At 45.8% G+C, this 19,081-nt stretch overlaps 1 protein-coding gene across 2 annotated transcripts in view; it reads left to right on the top strand.

Annotated features, from left to right (window-relative positions):
• LOC146809595 (branched-chain-amino-acid aminotransferase, cytosolic-like) overlaps positions 1-19,081 on the top strand; it is a 209,940-nt gene that overhangs the window by 82,600 nt on the left and 108,259 nt on the right. For both annotated transcript variants that reach the window (XM_085616436.1, XM_085616437.1), the window contains exons 2-3: positions 8,911-8,985; positions 18,651-18,851. In XM_085616436.1, coding sequence (XP_085472562.1) covers positions 8,911-8,985; positions 18,651-18,851 — 276 coding nt within the window. The remainder of the gene's footprint in view (positions 1-8,910; positions 8,986-18,650; positions 18,852-19,081) is intronic.

Here is a 19,081-nt window from a genome sequence, read left to right as displayed (position 1 = left end):
CTGCCAGACAAGCTGCATTTGTACTTCAGCAGCGGCCTGGCAGTAGGAGCAGAAGAGCTGCTGGGCGTGCTGAATCTTTTCAGTAACTTTGTGGCTGAATGTGGTTGCCACTGACACCAAAGTGTTGTTTCTTTAACGGAAACCATTAGAGTTATTAGTCTTCTTTGGCGATCCAAGCAGTTCTTTTATTTTGCCATAAAATCAAATGTGTTTAGCAGTAAAAAACAATATATATAACAAGATTGATTTCAGCATGAGGGAAGACCGATAATTTTTTGAGCTCATCCAAGATGTGATTGGCAATGCCTTAAGCCAAATAAGCTAATTATTAAAGATGGGTGACCAAAATCCATCTTCATGTAAGCTATCAGTTGTAACACTTAACTGTAACCAGGCCTAAAAGCTGGGTTCATTCTCAAGCCCAAAGCACATCTATGTCTTCAAGCATGAAGAGAACTGCTGTAGGAAGCTGTGTTTCTGTTGCTGTAACTCTCCCCCCCCCCCCTTTTCTCAGATTTCTGATGCTCTTTGACTTAATGTGCCCTGGGTCACTGCCAATTAGGTTCCCAGGGCCTGCGTTCTTTCCCAAAACTGTACCTTTGTACCCCCAATTGGCACCTCTCTGGTCACATGTAAGTCCCTTGTAAAAGGTACCATGGATACCAAGGGCACTGTGACCAGGGGAGGCCTCTAAGGGCTGCAGTACATATTGTGCCACCCTTGGAGGTCCTGTACCATAACACACACACACACTGCCATTGCAGGTTGCGTGTTTTGGTGCAGAGGAAAGTGAAGAGTCGACATGGCACACATTCCTGTGTGCCATGTCTGCAACCCTCTGTCTATGGTATAGGTAAGACACCCCTCTAACTGGGTGCACTATACCACTGGTGAGGGTACAGTTACATGATCACTGTATCCCTACAGTGTCTAAGTCAATTCTTAGACATACATGCAGTAAAGCCATAAAAGAGTATATGGTCAGGGAGTTTGTCATTCCGAACTCCACAGCACCATAATGGCTTTACTGAATTCTGGGAAGTTTGGTAGGAAACTTCTCAGCATATTAAACCTACACTGATGCCAGTATGGGACTATGCACTCATAGGGCATGTTAGAGACGCCATCTGAAAAACGACCAGCCTCTGGTGGGTTCCCTGACTGGTACTCACCAGCCTGTCACCACGAGACATGTTTCTGTACCCCTGGGGTAGGAGCCTTTGCTCCCTGAGCCCAGAATCAAAGCCTTTTGCTGGGTGTAGGTGGTCACACCTCTCTCAGGCCAGGAAGAGCCATCTGTGGCAGGAGAGCTTCAAAGGCCTTGCTGCCTTTGTAATGCGACCCACAGCCTCTCCTGCTATCAGGAGCAGGCCCCCTTCCTTTTCAGTGCCCGCCATCTTGCAGATGGCAGGCACTCTCCAATCGAGATTAGGAATTATGCCCACTCCCCCATGTGGGGTGAGCACACCAAGGGTGTAGTCACCCTAAGGTCAGTAGCCCATTGGCTACTGACCTCGAGATCACTACAACGCCCCATAAATACAGTATTTAGGCGGAAACCCTATACCAAGTCAGATTCCTGCAACCTACAAAGAAAACAGACAAAAGAAGATGCCCAGCAGAGAAGACTGTGGAGAACAACTGACTTGGTCCAAGCCCTACAGGCCTATTTGCAGTTTCCAGAGCTCTGTACCAAAAGTCACCTTGTCCTGCAGCCAGTGACCTCCAGAACCCCTGGGAGCCTTCAATAAAGACAGGATCTCCTGTGAACAGCATCTCTATTCAAAAGAAACTTAAAGCATGAAGAGAACTGCTGTAGGAAGCTGTGTTTCTGTTGCTGTAACTCCCCCCCCCCCCCCTTTTCTCAGATTTCTGATGCTCTTTGACTTAATGTGCCCTGGGTCACTGCCAATTAGGTTCCCAGGGCCTGCGTTCTTTCCCAAAACTGTACCTTTGTACCCCCAATTGGCACCTCTCTGGTCACATGTAAGTCCCTTGTAAAAGGTACCATGGATACCAAGGGCACTGTGACCAGGGGAGGCCTCTAAGGGCTGCAGTACATATTGTGCCACCCTTGGAGGTCCTGTACCATAACACACACACACACTGCCATTGCAGGTTGCGTGTTTTGGTGCAGAGGAAAGTGAAGAGTCGACATGGCACACATTCCTGTGTGCCATGTCTGCAACCCTCTGTCTATGGTATAGGTAAGACACCCCTCTAACTGGGTGCACTATACCACTGGTGAGGGTACAGTTACATGATCACTGTATCCCTACAGTGTCTAAGTCAATTCTTAGACATACATGCAGTAAAGCCATAAAAGAGTATATGGTCAGGGAGTTTGTCATTCCGAACTCCACAGCACCATAATGGCTTTACTGAATTCTGGGAAGTTTGGTAGGAAACTTCTCAGCATATTAAACCTACACTGATGCCAGTATGGGACTATGCACTCATAGGGCATGTTAGAGACGCCATCTGAAAAACGACCAGCCTCTGGTGGGTTCCCTGACTGGTACTCACCAGCCTGTCACCACGAGACATGTTTCTGTACCCCTGGGGTAGGAGCCTTTGCTCCCTGAGCCCAGAATCAAAGCCTTTTGCTGGGTGTAGGTGGTCACACCTCTCTCAGGCCAGGAAGAGCCATCTGTGGCAGGAGAGCTTCAAAGGCCTTGCTGCCTTTGTAATGCGACCCACAGCCTCTCCTGCTATCAGGAGCAGGCCCCCTTCCTTTTCAGTGCCCGCCATCTTGCAGATGGCAGGCACTCTCCAATCGAGATTAGGAATTATGCCCACTCCCCCATGTGGGGTGAGCACACCAAGGGTGTAGTCACCCTAAGGTCAGTAGCCCATTGGCTACTGACCTCGAGATCACTACAACGCCCCATAAATACAGTATTTAGGCGGAAACCCTATACCAAGTCAGATTCCTGCAACCTACAAAGAAAACAGACAAAAGAAGATGCCCAGCAGAGAAGACTGTGGAGAACAACTGACTTGGTCCAAGCCCTACAGGCCTATTTGCAGTTTCCAGAGCTCTGTACCAAAAGTCACCTTGTCCTGCAGCCAGTGACCTCCAGAACCCCTGGGAGCCTTCAATAAAGACAGGATCTCCTGTGAACAGCATCTCTATTCAAAAGAAACACCCAAGACAAATTCTGAGCATGCTGAGGACAAAGAAAACCGACTCCTGGTACAAATCACTGCACCCGACGCCCATGGCCCGAATCAGAGTGGCCCACCGGTCCCAGCGCTCTGGAGTCAGTTCACCATGGGTTGACCCCTGCAGGAATCCCCAACGTCGCCTGCAACCTCCTCACGGAGACCACCCCCTAACCGTGTCTGGTGTGGCCTGGTAAGGTGAAATCCGACCTCAAAAGACACCCTTGCTTCCAACCACCCTGCGCCCTAGAGAAGAGTACCTGAGGTGCTCCTATGTCACAGAGCCCTCCAACTTACCTGCCCAGCTGCTGGTTCCTCCTGCAAGACTTCATGGACCCAGCCTGCAGCTAAAAACCAAAACCAGTAATCTCCATTTAAAACAGGGCACCAGATGCCAAAACAGTCCTCTGCACCCGGCCGCCCCTGTACACCTTGTGTGCTAAATCGGATACCCTTTGCCCGGAGTCTAACACCAGGAGCTTTGCTCCTGCAACCTTGTGGCCTGCTCGTGAGCAGCCACAAACTGGAGGCCCACTATTCTAAATTGGATAGCGTTGTGCCTCAGAACTCTGCACCCGGCCTCCCTAGTGCCGCTGAGGGTGCTTTGAGAGTGCATTCTTTACCCTGGGGGAACCCTGGCTCTAACTCCAGAATACCAACTCCAAAACCCAAGTACATACCGTTAAACCGATAACATTGTTTTCTCCCATAGGACTGCATTGACTGCTTTTCTGTGTTAAAAAAAAAAGTGTGTAAAACTGCAAATGTATAAAAACTGAATTACTTACCTTTTCTCTAGGAAGTGTCCCAGTGTGTTATCTAGGCATATCACACTGAGTAGAAAAAAATAACTTAAAAAGTATTCTGACAAGTAACGTACCAAGTAATCTCAAAAGTAACTAAAAAGTAATTTTGATGGTTGACTTATCTGCAAGCAAACCAATTGCATCCAACTGCATTTCAATTGTATTTCAACTGCAATATACCTGCAAAGCATTATTTCACTTACCTGCACCAGGCCTGGCTCTAGAAATAAAATAACTAAATATTTGTATACAAACAAATTGGTCTAACTTTAGTCTTTGAGTGTGTACATCCTTTTTTTTTGCCTGAGTGTGTATAATAAAAGTTTAACCCTACCCTCCTATAAACCCTTACTGCTCGCCCCCACTACCACAAATCGAGAGTAAGGTATTATCTACTTTTACCTCTGCCTACCTTTGAGGTTCTTCTGGACTCTGTGCACACTATATCTCACTTTGGTATAGTATATACAGAGCCAGCTTCCTACAACAACCCACTACTATCTATAGAGTAGCCCAACGGTTCTTTCATAACCATTTATTAAAGGGATGTGATGAGGCCCCAGCAGCACTTAATAGTAACTTAATCTCCTACAGAACTCATTAGACACAACTCCTGGCACTGTTATGTGACTAATAGTGCTGTAAACCATCTAAGTTGTCTAAGCACTTGCCACCTGAAAGGTACATCCTTTGACTTAAATGCACTCCTGCATACACGTAGAATTACCTCAATGACACATAATGGGGAAACTTCACCTGAAACATACCAACCACATCATTGGGCGCCACAAGCTGGGAGGATAGTTTCATACTGTGCCTCGCATTACCGCTAAAGCATGATTTATCATGCACAGTAGTACACACATAGCACATTTCTGTTACAACTGATATTTTATTGTGGTTTTATGAAGTGATATTGTAGGTTTATTCACTGCTTATGTCTTCAGAGATGCCCATATACGTACCTCTAGCGCTTATCCTATATATTCATGTTTAAATAATTTGCTTTTACGTTTTACAAGTCTTTGTAAAAAAATAAATAAATAAAAAACCAACAAAAAACATCCCATCTTTGGCTTTTACTCAAGGCAGTCAGAAGGGATGTATGATTCCATCTAATGTTTGTCATGTGTCTACAAATAGAAAGCTTATAAAAGCAACATATCCATGTTATTAGGCACAATAATCTTTTTCTAGGAACGATAACAAGATGCGGGATTTGTATTTGTGTAAAAACATAAAAGCAAATTTCCATTTATGTAGGCACAATAATCGTGTTCTAGGAACAAGATATGATTATTTTATTTGTGTGAAAACATTGAAAATCGGAGATCTTACTTTAACCTGAACCATTAGTTTTCCTGATTTATGGTATTAAAAGGGTAAACATTTACTCTAAGTAATTTCAAAGAAGTTCACCTGTTAGTGACTGTAAAAGGGTTTACCACTCTCCTGTTCATACAAGGTGCAACTTAATTTTTTTGCTGTTCCTGTAACTAGAATATTTGTTCTGTAACTGTGTGTAGGAAGCAGTAAATTAGAATGTAATGACTCTGTAAACAGGTGCAGGTACACTTCAAGAGCTTCAGGGCCTCCGCTGTGATCACCTTTGATTCTTGTGCCGCCTGCCATGAGATGTTTGAGTATTTTTCTAATCTCTCAATGCAAATTAAAGAAATGCTGCCTTCGCCCACAGTGGAAATCAGCCAGAGCCTTCGTTGCAGCCTTGTGGCTCTCTTCCTACTGGTACTGCCCTTTCATAATCCACAATGAGTTTATGCTAACATCCCAAAATCAGACTGGTAAATGTACTAACTAGTATGTAACTTTGACATTTATTTTACCTTTCAGTCATTAATTGCTTTGTTTCAGTTCTAATTAATTATTTCTAATTACATATGTCAAACACGCCCTTACTTAACTCTTGGAATTGTGTAAGACCTTTCCTTTAGTCGTCTATTTTAAGTTTTATATGTGTAACTATTTCTGCCTGATGAAAATAAATGCTATCCACCAACATGTGCCGCCATGTAAGCAGCAGGTTTAAACAACCTTTGTTCCAATGTTATTTAAAAATGTACTAGTACAAATAGTACCTGCAAAAACGAGCGCTGGCAAAGCCAATAGGTCTGATGCGGGTTTCCATTCTGTTGGCTTTGTCAATGATTTTGTTTTGCAAAGTGTTTTTACAAAACGTTATTATTAGGGAAAGTGACAGGCACTCATCGTCTGAAAAAATAAACTGTCCTATTTTTTTGTTATCTCAGAAAACAAAAGCACATGACCTAGTGGTCAGTGGTACTGAAAGAAACTAATTTGTGTGTAGGTGCCTCTTTGTGAAAGTGCAGAAAGCTGTTGCTGACAGTTAAGTCAGCCAATAGCTGAGATGGGCAGACCCACTGCTAGGGGCGGGCGGAATTTGCGTAGTTGCGCTACGCAAAGCTCCGCAAAACGGTAAAAAATCTCCGCGAGCACGCAAAAGGTCAGCGAACATGCGGAATTGCTTGTTCTGCTCGTTCACAATGCTTTTTTCTTGTTTACGAACGCGGTTTGCGTGCTCGGGGAGAAATATCTCGCAAACACGCATTTTGAAAGTGCGAACAAGCAAAAAAATTCTGCAACACCGCGGATCGCAACATATTTGGCAATTGCGCGTTCTCTGTGGAACGCGGAATTACCCAAATTCCGCAAGCGGAACGGAATTTAACGCTCAGGTCTACCCACTGCCTCGTGCTGCGAGCTGTGGTAAGCGGAAGAAGAATGTGCAGGCCAGTTGTCCACACCAGGGGTTTGCTCCCTTGCGGAAACAGTTACTTGTGTGTTTTACCAATTGAAATGTTCTGCAAGATCCAAAGTCTGCACCACCTAAAAACGTTTAGCTCCTCTGAACAACTTGAATGAAAAGGAAAGTTCATGATATTGCGTTATTAGCTCACTCGCTGAAAATGGAAGAGTTCTTACTGTTAAATAAAATGGGGATTACTCGAGGGAAAATCGATCAGCATTTGCTACAATGAAGACGGAAAAAAAGACTAGAAAAAGGAAGAGGGCTAATCCCACTGTGCTAAAGGTGCGCACCGGTGATGACGTCTGTGACGCTTTGTCTGAGTCTAACACAAGAAGTCACGAGGGTTTTCACAAATACTCCTCATCGTGAATTTGTAAAGCCATTTCAGCCACCACAAGATTCCGAGACATTCCAATGGATAATGACTGCAATTGCACAAAGCAGCATGGAGCTTACCACAGGTGTGGGCCCTGTGGGAGTCGGAGATACTTTCTGGCCCAGACTAGAGCCTCCCCTCCTGGCATGGTCGCAAGATTCGAAACTGAATGTGGTGACGTCAGTGATTCTAATGCCATCTAGGGTCAGCATTGCAGGGATCTCTCTCAGGCCAGGTCAGGTGCACTGTAAGGAGAACAAACCAGTAGCAGGCGCACAGACCGTGGGGTGAAAACTGAAACCAGGCCGGCCGACACAAACAATACCTGCCAACACAACCCGTGCCAGCGTGTCACACAGTATCTGCTTTCCTCTCAAGGTCGCCTGGTGAAAGAGAAAGTGAGCTGGAAAACCCCTACAGAGAGAGTATCCAGTTACCGTCTGGAGTTTGCGGCCTCCTCCCTCCCGGTCATGGGCGTCGGCATTTGAAGCCTGTGTGGTATTTCGGGGGGGAGTGCAAGCGTTCTGCTCGTGTAAGTGCTGGGATGTTAACACCGTCTGTTCTCGTTGGCCCCACCTCCTCCAGCGCCTCTTTTCCTCTGACGAGGTGGAGCTATTTTAAAAGGTGTCAGGTCTAAGAAACCGAAGAAGGACCAGGCGGGCAACTACAGCCACATTTCGGGGGGAGGGGGCTGAAAAAGATTTCGGGGGAGCTAAGTCTCCCAGCCATAGGCATTGTAAGAAGGGGTGAAAACACAACAAAAGCCTCATTAACGAGTAAATGGTCCTTTACAGACCCGTGAAGTACTCGGGTGCGGCTGCAATTAGACGGACGCCAGCCCGCGAGGCTGTCGCACACGACGGGGGTGGGGGGGCTAAAGCCCGGTGAGCCCGATGGGTGTTGCGCGCCTGAGAAGGCCCACAGGCTATGCTGACCAATTGGAAGGGTGGAGTCTGCTTTGTTGGTCACTGAGGGACACCGAGCAGGGTGATCTAGACGGGAATCCGGAAACCCGAATGAAGAATAGTTAGAAAAAAAATATTAGAAATTTAAATGGAGGCTAGGCTGTTAATGCATTTCCACCTAGAACGTATAATAGATTCATATGCCTGAAGTTAGTGAAATTCCTTGAAACCTGAAATTGTCAGCAGTAGACTGCCACCGAAGAGCGCGGCTATGGACGGGGTCTTGGGCCTCTTGCCGAGCAGCATGCTCTGAAAATGTAGGAAAAGAGTTGGGATGCACTTTAATCAGGGCAAGGAGGATGTGCCTACTGCTTATGAAGAGGACATGCATTTCTTCTTTTTTTTTTTTAATTACTGAATTAAAATATTATGCTCCCTTCGATTAATGTTCAAACTCCCCCTGGGCTTTGCGGTCACAAACTCATAGGCTAATTGCATCTAGCTTTCTGTATCTGTTCTTAAAATGTTTCCTTCGTTTTGTGGAGTGCCTTTTCCACTTGAAATAAGAGGTGACATCAGACGAGGACATAACCTTACAGCAACAAAGGGACTCCTTATCCATGCAGAATTTCCTTTTCGGTGGAAATTTAAAATATATATATATATATATATATATATATATATATATATATATTGATTTGTATGGCCTATATATTCCAAGGCAGGATTAGTAGGTGTGTTAAGTGCTCTATGCCGTACACGTTTGTTGATTTGAAGGTGTTAGCGCATAGCAAAAGGACACTACCACTTTGCCCTTTTATGTTGGAAATTTATTAGTCTTAGTTTTTCATGTTGTTTTTTGTTTTTCAGGTTTTCTGTAGACAGCTTGGCTTTGCTCCGCGATGGCCCCTTTTGCCATGGAGAAGTCTGAGTACTGCATTCAAGGTAATTATATTCTTAATATGAATGTATGATGTATGTGACATATGTAGTGTAAGCCCACATGCAACTCCTGAGGCCTGAGCCGGGAGAACGCAAGCTGCTAAGCCGCGCTGGGTATTTGCTCTCTAAACTCATTTTAATTACTATCTGCTGCTAATACTTTTTATTTGGAGGCATTTTATGATTTTAAAAACGTTGGGACACTATTGCTCTTTGCACTGTTTACCTGCTCAGAAGGGGCGGATCGGCAGGGCCGGCGGCCGCCATCTTAGGGGTAGTGCTGGTCGGCGGTCCAGCTCCCTTTTCCATTTCTGTATTTAAGGTAAGCCTGTCTTCGCCCGTCCGCGCTCGGACTGCGCCTTGCGCCAAAACCCCTGCTCAATTTGTCATGGGTAAGCCACCTCCTCGTAGTTATTCCAGCGAGCAACTTTTAGCTTTGAATAAGGATACAAGGCTACCTGGCTGTGTATGTGTTACACCCGGGCCTGTGTTGGGGTCCACACCAATGCTCTGCCCGGCGTGTTTAACAATCTTGCCAGGATTAGCCATCACTAAAGTTTTACGGGAGGCTCGCAAGAAAGGTTTAAACAAAAATAAAAATATGGCAGCGGTTGCGTTTAACTGCTTATTGGTGAATGCATGCTCTTTAGTTAAACATAGTGTTGAATGTGCAACACTAATAGAGGATAACCACATCAAAATTGCGTTCATAACAGAAACGTGGACAGATGAAGCATCTGGTCCAGATCTTGTGAAAGCTACACCCCCGGGTTTTTCATGCCATACAGCAAGCAGACCGTTTAAAAAAGGAGGAAGACTGGCAGTAATTTATGATAGCTCCATTAAAGCTACTTTTGACACAATTGTCAAATCGTCTTATGAAGCATTGTCCTTCTCTTTTACCCTTCACCACTGTCACGTGTTTAGGGGTTTTCTTATTGATAGACCACCGGGTCCTAGGAACCCGTTTTTAGCGGAGATGGGAGTCCTACTCGAGGGAGGGATGACCCTGGATTCGCATGCCATTCTGGGCGATTTTAATTTCCACTTGGAAGTCGACGCTGACAAAGATACAGAAAAATGTCTTGATCTTATGAATAGTGTAGAGCTAAAACAACTGGTACGGGGTCCTACCCATCTGGCAGAGCACACACTGGACGGAATTTTTTCAAATTTCCCCATTCCTTTTTGTCACGGATGTTCTCCGACTAGCTTGGTCTGACCACTACGCTATTAGGTTTGTGCTAACTGGCCAGAAAGATCAGGGCAGGGATTTTTCTGTGGGGAAGAATAAGGAAATTAGAGCATGGAACAAGGTTGGAGGGAAAGATCTCACGGACCTGTTATTTTCCACACACAGATCTCTCCCCACAGAGGTTAAAGAAGCCGCTTTTGGATATACAGAATGGATTGAAGAGGCCTGCCTTATTCTTGCCCCTAAGAAAGTAATTATCCCCAAAAGGATACAGCCCACGGCTCCCTGGTACTCGCAAGAACTGAAGTCACATAAATTAAAATGTAAACAACTGGAACGGGCTTGGAGGAAGGACTATCTTCCAACCGTAAAAGCGATTTACAAATAAGCATTTTGTGTTATAAACAATTGCTGACGGAAACCAAGCGCAAATTTTTTGCTAAACAGATTAAATTAGCTAGTAACTCAACTAAGGAACTTTATAAAATAGTTACTAGGCTAGCGCACCCATTGCCAGCTCATTTTACAACTACTCTGGACTTCTGTGAGGAAATCTCTACTTTCTTTCAGACCAAAGTCGAAACCATTTTTAATACTTTTAAAGATCCTGTGGCTAATATCCCTGGACCTAAGGCCTGCCCTGTATCAAATTATGCTTTGGATACTTTTCCCCCAATAGCTTATCTAGATACACTTAAACTTCTGCTATCTGCTAAATCTGGGTCTCCTCATGATCCTTGCCCAGTTGCGATAGCAAAACTGGCATCTGAACCCATAGCCTTGACTTTGACATCTCTTTTCAATGCTATGTTTTCCCATGGGCGGTTTCCTAAACGATGGTAGGTAGCCTCGGTGCTTCCATTGCTGAAAAAACCTAGTTTGGATACTAATGATCCAAGCAGCTTTCGCCCTATTTAGCGCCTTCCTTTACCTGCGAAACTGGTGGAAAACTATATGAATACCAAGTTGAGTGCTTTCTTGCGTGATGCCAATGTTTTGGATCCCACCCAATTTGGTTTCAGAGAGGGGCATAGCACTGAGACTGCCCTTCTCAAATCTACTGATGAGATTAGGAGAGGTCTGGACCAGGGCGGTAAGGCGGTGCTGATTTTGCTTGATCTCTCCGCAGCTTTCGATACGGTCCACCATGGAGTGTTGATGGACCGTTTGTCGGCTTGCGGAGTAAGAGATAAAGCATGGTCTCTTATTAAGTCCTTCCTTTCCGATAGACGTCACAGTCGCTTTGGGTGAATTTGTCTCCAAACCTTTCTCCCTCCCCTGTGGGGTTCCGCAGGGATCCTCCCTGAGCCCCACGCTCTTTAATGTTTATGTATCTCCTTTGGCCCCTTTGATTGAGTCTTTCGGCTTCTGTTTAACATCATATGCCGACGATACTATAATAGTAATCTCTATGCAACCAGGCCAGGAGAGGGCGTCGGGGGGGGGGGGGGCGGGGGGAAGGCTTCATGATTGTATGGGAGCAGTGGGAGGTTGGATGACGCAAAATTGCTTAAAGCTGAATGCTGGTAAGACAGAGGTGATGCTATTTGGCAATAATGTTAATCTTTGGACTTCTAGCTGGTGGCCTGAGACTATGGGTACTCTTCCAGTTCCTTCCAGAAAAGTCAAAAACTTGGGTGTAGTGCTGGATGAGTGCCTCACTATGCAGGACCAAGTAAATGCCGTGGTCTCCGCCACATCTTATATTCTTAGGGGTCTTAGGAAGGTGTTACCTCTTTTGCCGGCAGACTGCAAGCTTACAGTGGTTACGGCCTTGATTTTGTCACGACTCGACTACTGTAATAACCTTTATCTGAACATGCAGGAGGGCAATCTATGAAAACTTCAAATGCTCCAGAACTCAGCAGCTAGGCTGCTCACGGGAACGTCTAAATTTGCCTCTATTGCCGGCTCAATAAAAAAACTTCATTGGTTACCTGTAAAAAAGCGAATTCTTTTCAAATCTGTTTAGTTTTTCGCGCACTTCAGAACACAGGTTCACTGCATCTGAAACAGTAGTTTCGTTGGTATGTACTGGCAAGACCTCTGCGCTCCTTAGGAGCAAAACTAATTGTACTTCCCATCATAAAGAAGGCTAGATGGGGCAGTAGAAGTTTTGTCGCAGGGGCGGCCAGGGCCTGGAATGAGCTTCCTTTTAGTTTTAGAAACTCTAAGGATTTATTGTCATTTAGGAAAGCGCTTAAAACATGGCTTTTCTAATTCTCCTATCTATTTAGGTGTTGGGAGGACTGTAGCAAGCGCCAGGACACCCTAGGGTAGCTGCGCGCTATTAAAAGTCTTACTAACATGCAAGGCAACAGAGTCCTGAACACGAGTAGGGATTTTACTAGATGACCGTCAGTAAGACAGCTGGGTTAGAGCAATGGCAGGGCTCCAGGGCCCTCTGGAGCGGTAACAGAGGCTCCTCCCTCCAATGAGGGCGCTGCTCTCATTCTGGAGAGAGCAGCACCCTGATTGGTCAATGGAGTTTCCTGGTGGCCGAGCATGAAGAGGCCCGGTGCAGGAGGTCCTGTTTTCAGGTAAGTGTTTTATTATAATATACTTTATTTTATAGTTGCGCACACCCATTTATTTTGATATTTTTTTTAATTGTTAAAGCGCGTCCTCTTCCCGTTGATCCTTGTCGTCGCTGAGTAATTTCCCATTTTCCCACAGCTTAGTGCCAATGTCAGTCTTTCTCCACCTTAGAATGCGGCTCCAGAACTCTACTCCCACTTCTATCTTTTGATGACTCCCAAAATGAAACCAGTGAACAAAGGAACAATGTCCGCTCTCAAAACTACAGGCTTCAAACCATGCTGTGACAGCTGAAAACTGGTATCGGTCACCGATCAGCACGAGGTGTGTTGTTGTTTGGACTTGGGGCATGACTTACAAAGTCCTGTGATTGGAGTGCTCTCAAGCTTCCTGTATGTCGTGAAGCTGTGTGTTGCAGAATACAGGAAGAAGTCAGGAGCCTTGTACACGTTCGAGGGCGTGGTTTCCTTCCCGCTCCCGCTCTTGTGAGGAGGATTCTTCACAGTCAAAGTCCTCCGATAAGTCAAACGTCCATGCAGAGACATAAGAAAGTGAATCGGCACGTGACCTCATCTAGCCACTATCAAAAGATTAGTTGTGAGTGTGTAAAGGTGCCAATTGATCTTGTTTCCGATCTCCAATTGAGGAGCCAATCACACAGTTGATCCAGATGCACCCTGAATTCCCAGGGCCATCGGTGGCCACTGCAGGTCGAGACCCATTAAGGAGGCCGTGTTCTGTATCTTTGGCACTCTTCAGGAACCCACTGGCATATCTTAAGCAGCAATGGTCTGCAGGACTCTCCAAAGGATTACCATCAGCTGATCCATCCTCAGCTCCATCTGAACCTCTTGGAATTGTCACTGGTGCACCAACTCTAGTGCAGACTTCCATCCTGGCTCCACGACCCCTATTGGTCCCTCCTTCGTTGACCCTTGTGCCAAGCCGGAGGAAACTCTGGTACAAACAGCAATGTCTGATTATGAACCAGCATCGGCTCATCCGTTGTCGTGCTCCGAAACCTCTACAAAGCACCCGATGCCCATGCAATATGAGATGAATCCTTTGCTTCCACTACCAGATAGGTACCCTTAGAGGCTCCATCATCCTTTTGGCTCCAACTCTAACCAGAACTTACTACCGTCCAATGATGACGATGGGCATAGTTTACCCTCTCATTATGATGACAGCCTTTACGTGGACTTGGAGGCCAGTGGGTTTGATACTTCTCCTGATACTCGGGAATTCACCTTTTGTGCCCCGACCATAAGAGAGTACTTCCTTTGCTAATTCGAGTGCCAGCTAAGGTCCTAGGCCTACAACTGCCTCCAGTTGAAGTCAAGAAATATGTCCTTACAGACACCTTAACAAGCACTTGGTTCCTGCCCTGTTCCTGGTCAATAGGAAGATGGAAGTGAATAGGAAGGTGGCGAGATGCCGTAGACTGGCTAGCCTTATTTCTTAACATAGCTTCCTACTCCAGTGAATCTAGTGACCAGGTTTCAACCACTAAGGTGAACCCTAATTGATTCCCTACGATGCTTCCCCCTAGAAAGGGAGTTGTAGAGGATTAAGGCATTTGTAAAACACGTTATCTTTAACTAGCCTGGCATTTAGTTAATTCAAAACTGGTCTGATCTGGACGGCGGTCTCGGAAGAACTTAGGGCTTCCTTGGCTCAGACAGATGGTCAAGATACAGCCAAATACATGATTTGTGATGTTCATAATACTGCCTATCATCTGGGGATAGTGGTTCGCACTAGTATTGTTCTTTGGCTCTATGTGTTGATGAGATCCACAGGTTTTTCATGAGATGTACAGGCCTCCCTTGTGGATATACCTTTTTAAAGGCTCACGCCCAATTGGCAAAAAAGGCTGATTCACCTTAGAGCATTTTGAGGAGAGAAGGCCCACAGCACATTCTCTGGGTCTTCCAACCCTGCCAAAAAGTTTTCTCCCCAGCTCAGGAAATTCTGAAGCTACTCCAGGGGGTTGGCTTACCAGCTCCACCAGTCTCTCCAGCTCCCTTTGTCGTCATTCAGTCTTTTGGTAGCGAGGGATATGTATCTGGCAAACAACAAGTGGGTCTCCACGAGCATCAGTCCTTCAGCCCTCCTGCCCTGTGGTAAGTCACCAAACTACTTTAGCTTGCCCTTCTTGGCACCCAACCACCCTATGGAAGAAGGTTCAAGCACGTTGTTGCGGGATGGCAATCCATCACGTTCGATAGAGGGGTCCTTCAGATCATTCGTGAGGGCTATGCTCTACCATTTCTTTTCTGCCTGGCCGCACCTTTCCCTTGCATCCAAAGAGTTCTGATAGGAACTCCTGTCCATTCTCAAGCAAGGGGTGCAAAAAGGAGCCACCAGAGGGTTCCGGACTCAGAAATAGGGGCAGGTTGTTATTACTCTCGCTGTTTCATTCTGCAGAAGAAGGGTGGAAGGCTTCAGCTTATCTTTATCCTCTGAATGCCTTCCTACAGAATGACCAATTCAAAATGCTCACTCTGGCTCATGTTCTGTCTACCCTGGATCCGGGTGACTGACTGGTAACCTCATTGGGGCTGTCTATCTAGGAGCCCAAATCGCATCTAACTCAATTAAAGTCCAAGTGGGCCCAGCACCATGTCAACCTGTCAGATGCCATCAAGGTTTTGGAGGCTACTCAATGGGTTCTGCAGTGGTGGCTCTTCAGCCACAATTAGACCAGCAGCAGTCCCTTCTGTACTCTGAGCTGAGATTAATGCATTACTACTGTGTTGGAGAGGCCATCTGGAGGGAGTTAATGATCAGAGGACTCTGGTCTGCAGTGGAAACACTGCTCCATATCAATCTTTGGAGTTGTGGGCCATTCGCCTAGTGCCGAAGGCCTTCTGCATTTGATCAAAGTGAAGCTGGTGCAGTTTCTCATGGACACTAATGTGTGGTAGTGCAAGAAGCAGGGCAGAGTGGAGTCCTGTGCCAAGAGTGTCCCTGGGCAGAGTGGAGTCCTGTGCCAAGAGAGTCCCTGCCTCTGCATTTGGCTGGAGTGTCGGGAAATATTCCTGATAATGAACCGCCTGCTGTTATCCTTGAATGTCCGGGCCGAAAAGCTCAGCTCTCTGCGCCTAGTAGATTACAAATGGATTTATACACATACGGGCAACTAGGCTGAATTGTGAGAGTGAGGTCCTGGGGGAAATCTGAAGATTTTAGAGTAGACTCGTGCCGCCCTAGATAGTGGCATGCTTTATCATTTGCACCTATACACACCCTGGTAGGATGGTGCCACCAGGGCAGACTCAACTAAAGTTGGGAGTTCTTATATAAATTGTTGCCGGATTTAAAGCAGGAAACCAGTAGAAAAGTGGTACAAATGTCTCTGGGTACACTCAAGGGTATGTATTCTCTTTATTTTTTAGGTGCCCTAGACACTAATAAAAACAGTTTGTGGGGGTTGTATGAGTATCAGTGACTCACTTGCCCACTATATAAGCCAACATGTTTCAGCGAACATGTAAAGCCCATTTGGACCTGAGGCCTTCGTCAGGGCTGTTAGCATCCCTGCCTGTCTACTCATTCATACCATGCATCGATACGAGGACTTGGGCTCTCCCCTTCTAGTAGATTTCTACTGGAAAAACCCCAGTTACGGGTGGTTCTGGGATAATGCGCATCTGGCGGGAGGTCATGCATTCGTCAAGGTTGCATGCCTGCTGCGATTCCTACAGCTCCCCGCCGAGACTCCGCATAATCCCAGAACCACCCGTAATTACACTCTCCTGTATTCATAATGTAAACCCTTGCTCATGAAGGGTTCAGCGCCCTTGTATTATTTCACATGCACTATCTACAATAGAACAGTGGATCCGCGACCAATATTCCACCTCAGTATTATTTCACAGAAACCATTTTATGTGCTGAAATAATTTGCCACGTTTGTTTTCTGCAGCGAAGTATACATACACATGTATTATAATTTATGTATTGTTTAATGTGAGAATCAGTGGGGAAAACCAAACTGCATTTCTAAATAATTCCACTAGATGGGGATAAATGATCATGTTAATCCCAGCTCACACCACTTTTAGTCTCATTAGTATCATTTTGAATTTCAAAATTTAGATTATTTTCAGATGAGGTAGTGCAGCACATTAGGCACGCTTTATATCAAACAGGTCGCATGAATTAGACAGGTGTGCATTCTAAATACTCCAACACATTCCTGGCAATTTCAGTTTAAACTCTTACTCCCTATACGTTGAAACACGTGAGAACCTCAACCCCCCCTAATCTGAAATACCTCAAACATCCAGTCATAATTATTCCAGCTCCCTCCCACCCATACACCCCGACAGTTCTCACTCCTTTGCCTTAACCCTCATTCAGTGTAATCCTCGGGCCTATCCCCTCGCTCCCCACTGTGCTGGCCGCCTCCGGTCAGTGGGTCTAGAGGTGGGGGAACCGCTGAAAGCTCGAGCCTGGCTTGAGTCCGAATCATGACTCTGATGCAGCTCGGTGTCCTGTTAGAACCTGGAGCCCATAACGAGCCGAGCTTTCATGTGACTTCTGCCTGCCGTCCTCCCTCTGCCCCGGATGTGGTGACGGAGTCTGGAGCTGCAGAATTTGGAGCTGGGGAACCAGGTTCGAGTCTCTACCTTAGCGCAACATCCTGTGATCCTGGGCAAATTATTAAATCTCCCCCGCTTTAAAAATGAATGTGACCTCCTTGTGTAATATAATTAGTGCTCATGTGAAGCGCTCCACCCAACACCTTCGGGTCGAGTTTGTGCTATAAAACAGCTTTAGATATTTTTGGGGGCAATTGCCTGGGTCTAGATTTCCTTGACTGCTACAAGGAGGTCCAGAGATACCTGGGGCTGCCAGTGAACCCTGTCCTGACCTCACTAGATTCCAAATCTGAGACTTCTTGGTCCTTTTGTAGTCGCAGGATCTCTTGTCCCTGGCTCTTAGAAAAAAAACAGCATTTTTAATGGGTCGATGAATATCAGCATTTGAAGTTTCTCAAGTGGAGTTTACTTTCAGCTCAAGCTGAATTGAAACCCTAGTTGACTGTGGAGCCAGAACTTTGTGACCACAAAAGGCCTGTTTACCATTTATGGGCCTATGAAGAACCAGTACTCTGGTGGGCCCGGAAGAAGTCCGCTGTGACTGGTCAGTTCCTTGATACTGGCCCCTGACATCCATCGAATAGTCCCACCCATTGACTTTGAGCTGAGGGGAAAATGCACCACACCAGTGGGCCCATAAAGGACATTTTAAAAGACCATAAAAATATTTTTCTCTACTTATTATAACTTTCTCCTTTGATGGCACCTGCTTGTTTCTTTATCTTTTCTCTGCAATATGAACCTAACCTTCGACCTAAAGTAAAGAAAGGCTGTTGTGTAACCTGTATACCATCACATTAACCTGAATCATAAACTCCAGCCAAAAAGGCCTACTGCTGTATGACATGCTCCCAAAATCTGCCCCATAAACTCACACGGAGTTGTATTTTTACCACATATAGTCACATTGGAATATGTTCGGAGTCATATGGCACTTTGTATTTTCTTCAGTGTGCTGGTTGAATATGTTTTGGTGTGGAAACATGCTTACTGAGAGCGAAGGCTCGATAGGACCCTTGGGTGCTGTTATGCCATTCTGTATTTATTGTAAACTGAGTTATATCTGTCGGATTCAACTTTATACAACTAAGTTACTTGTAATGTGTTATCAGACCCAACTGGTCTGCCTGCTCTGCATGAATCCACAAATAAATCTAGATTTGCCTCAACATTGCAATAAACAGCCCCTTGAAGTTGCAAACAAATTATTAGTAGAGCCAACAAGATGCTCCTGTTGCTTGGTTCGGTCTGTGGGGAGACGAGTGCGGGTGGGCTTTTTTAGTACATTTGCTGTCACTCCTCTAACACTTGCGGCTTCTTTCCAGGCCTCCGACCTGCAGATAGAGTTGAACAAGCGGCCAAAGGAGAAGCCAGATCCCAGCAAGTTGGTGTTTGGCAAGACGTTCACCGATCACATGCTGACCATCGACTGGAGCCATGAGAAGGGCTGGGGGAAGCCTTGTATCAAACCCTTCCAGAACCTCTCGCTTCACCCCGCCACCTCTGCGCTACACTACTCTGTTGAGGTGCGTATGTGTAGCACGTAGCTGCAGCTCCACGCCGTCTCTGGTTGCATTTCCCATAACACTCTGTCCCTGGCCAACTAGGAACTCTTTCCTTCCTACTGTATTTTCTCTGGTCAAGCACATGGGCATGCCTGTAATCACTTCTGCCTGTTTGAGAGGTACAATGACACTCCCCCACACACTCACTATTGTCTGTGCCATGCTATACAGGTGCCTGGTATTATATCATA

The sequence above is a fragment of the Triturus cristatus genome, chromosome 7 (assembly GCF_964204655.1).
Source record: "Triturus cristatus chromosome 7, aTriCri1.1, whole genome shotgun sequence".
Taxonomy (NCBI): Eukaryota; Metazoa; Chordata; class Amphibia; order Caudata; family Salamandridae; genus Triturus; species Triturus cristatus.
The sequence above is the reverse complement of the archived record's forward strand: the minus strand, read 5'-3'. Positions and strand labels throughout refer to the sequence as shown.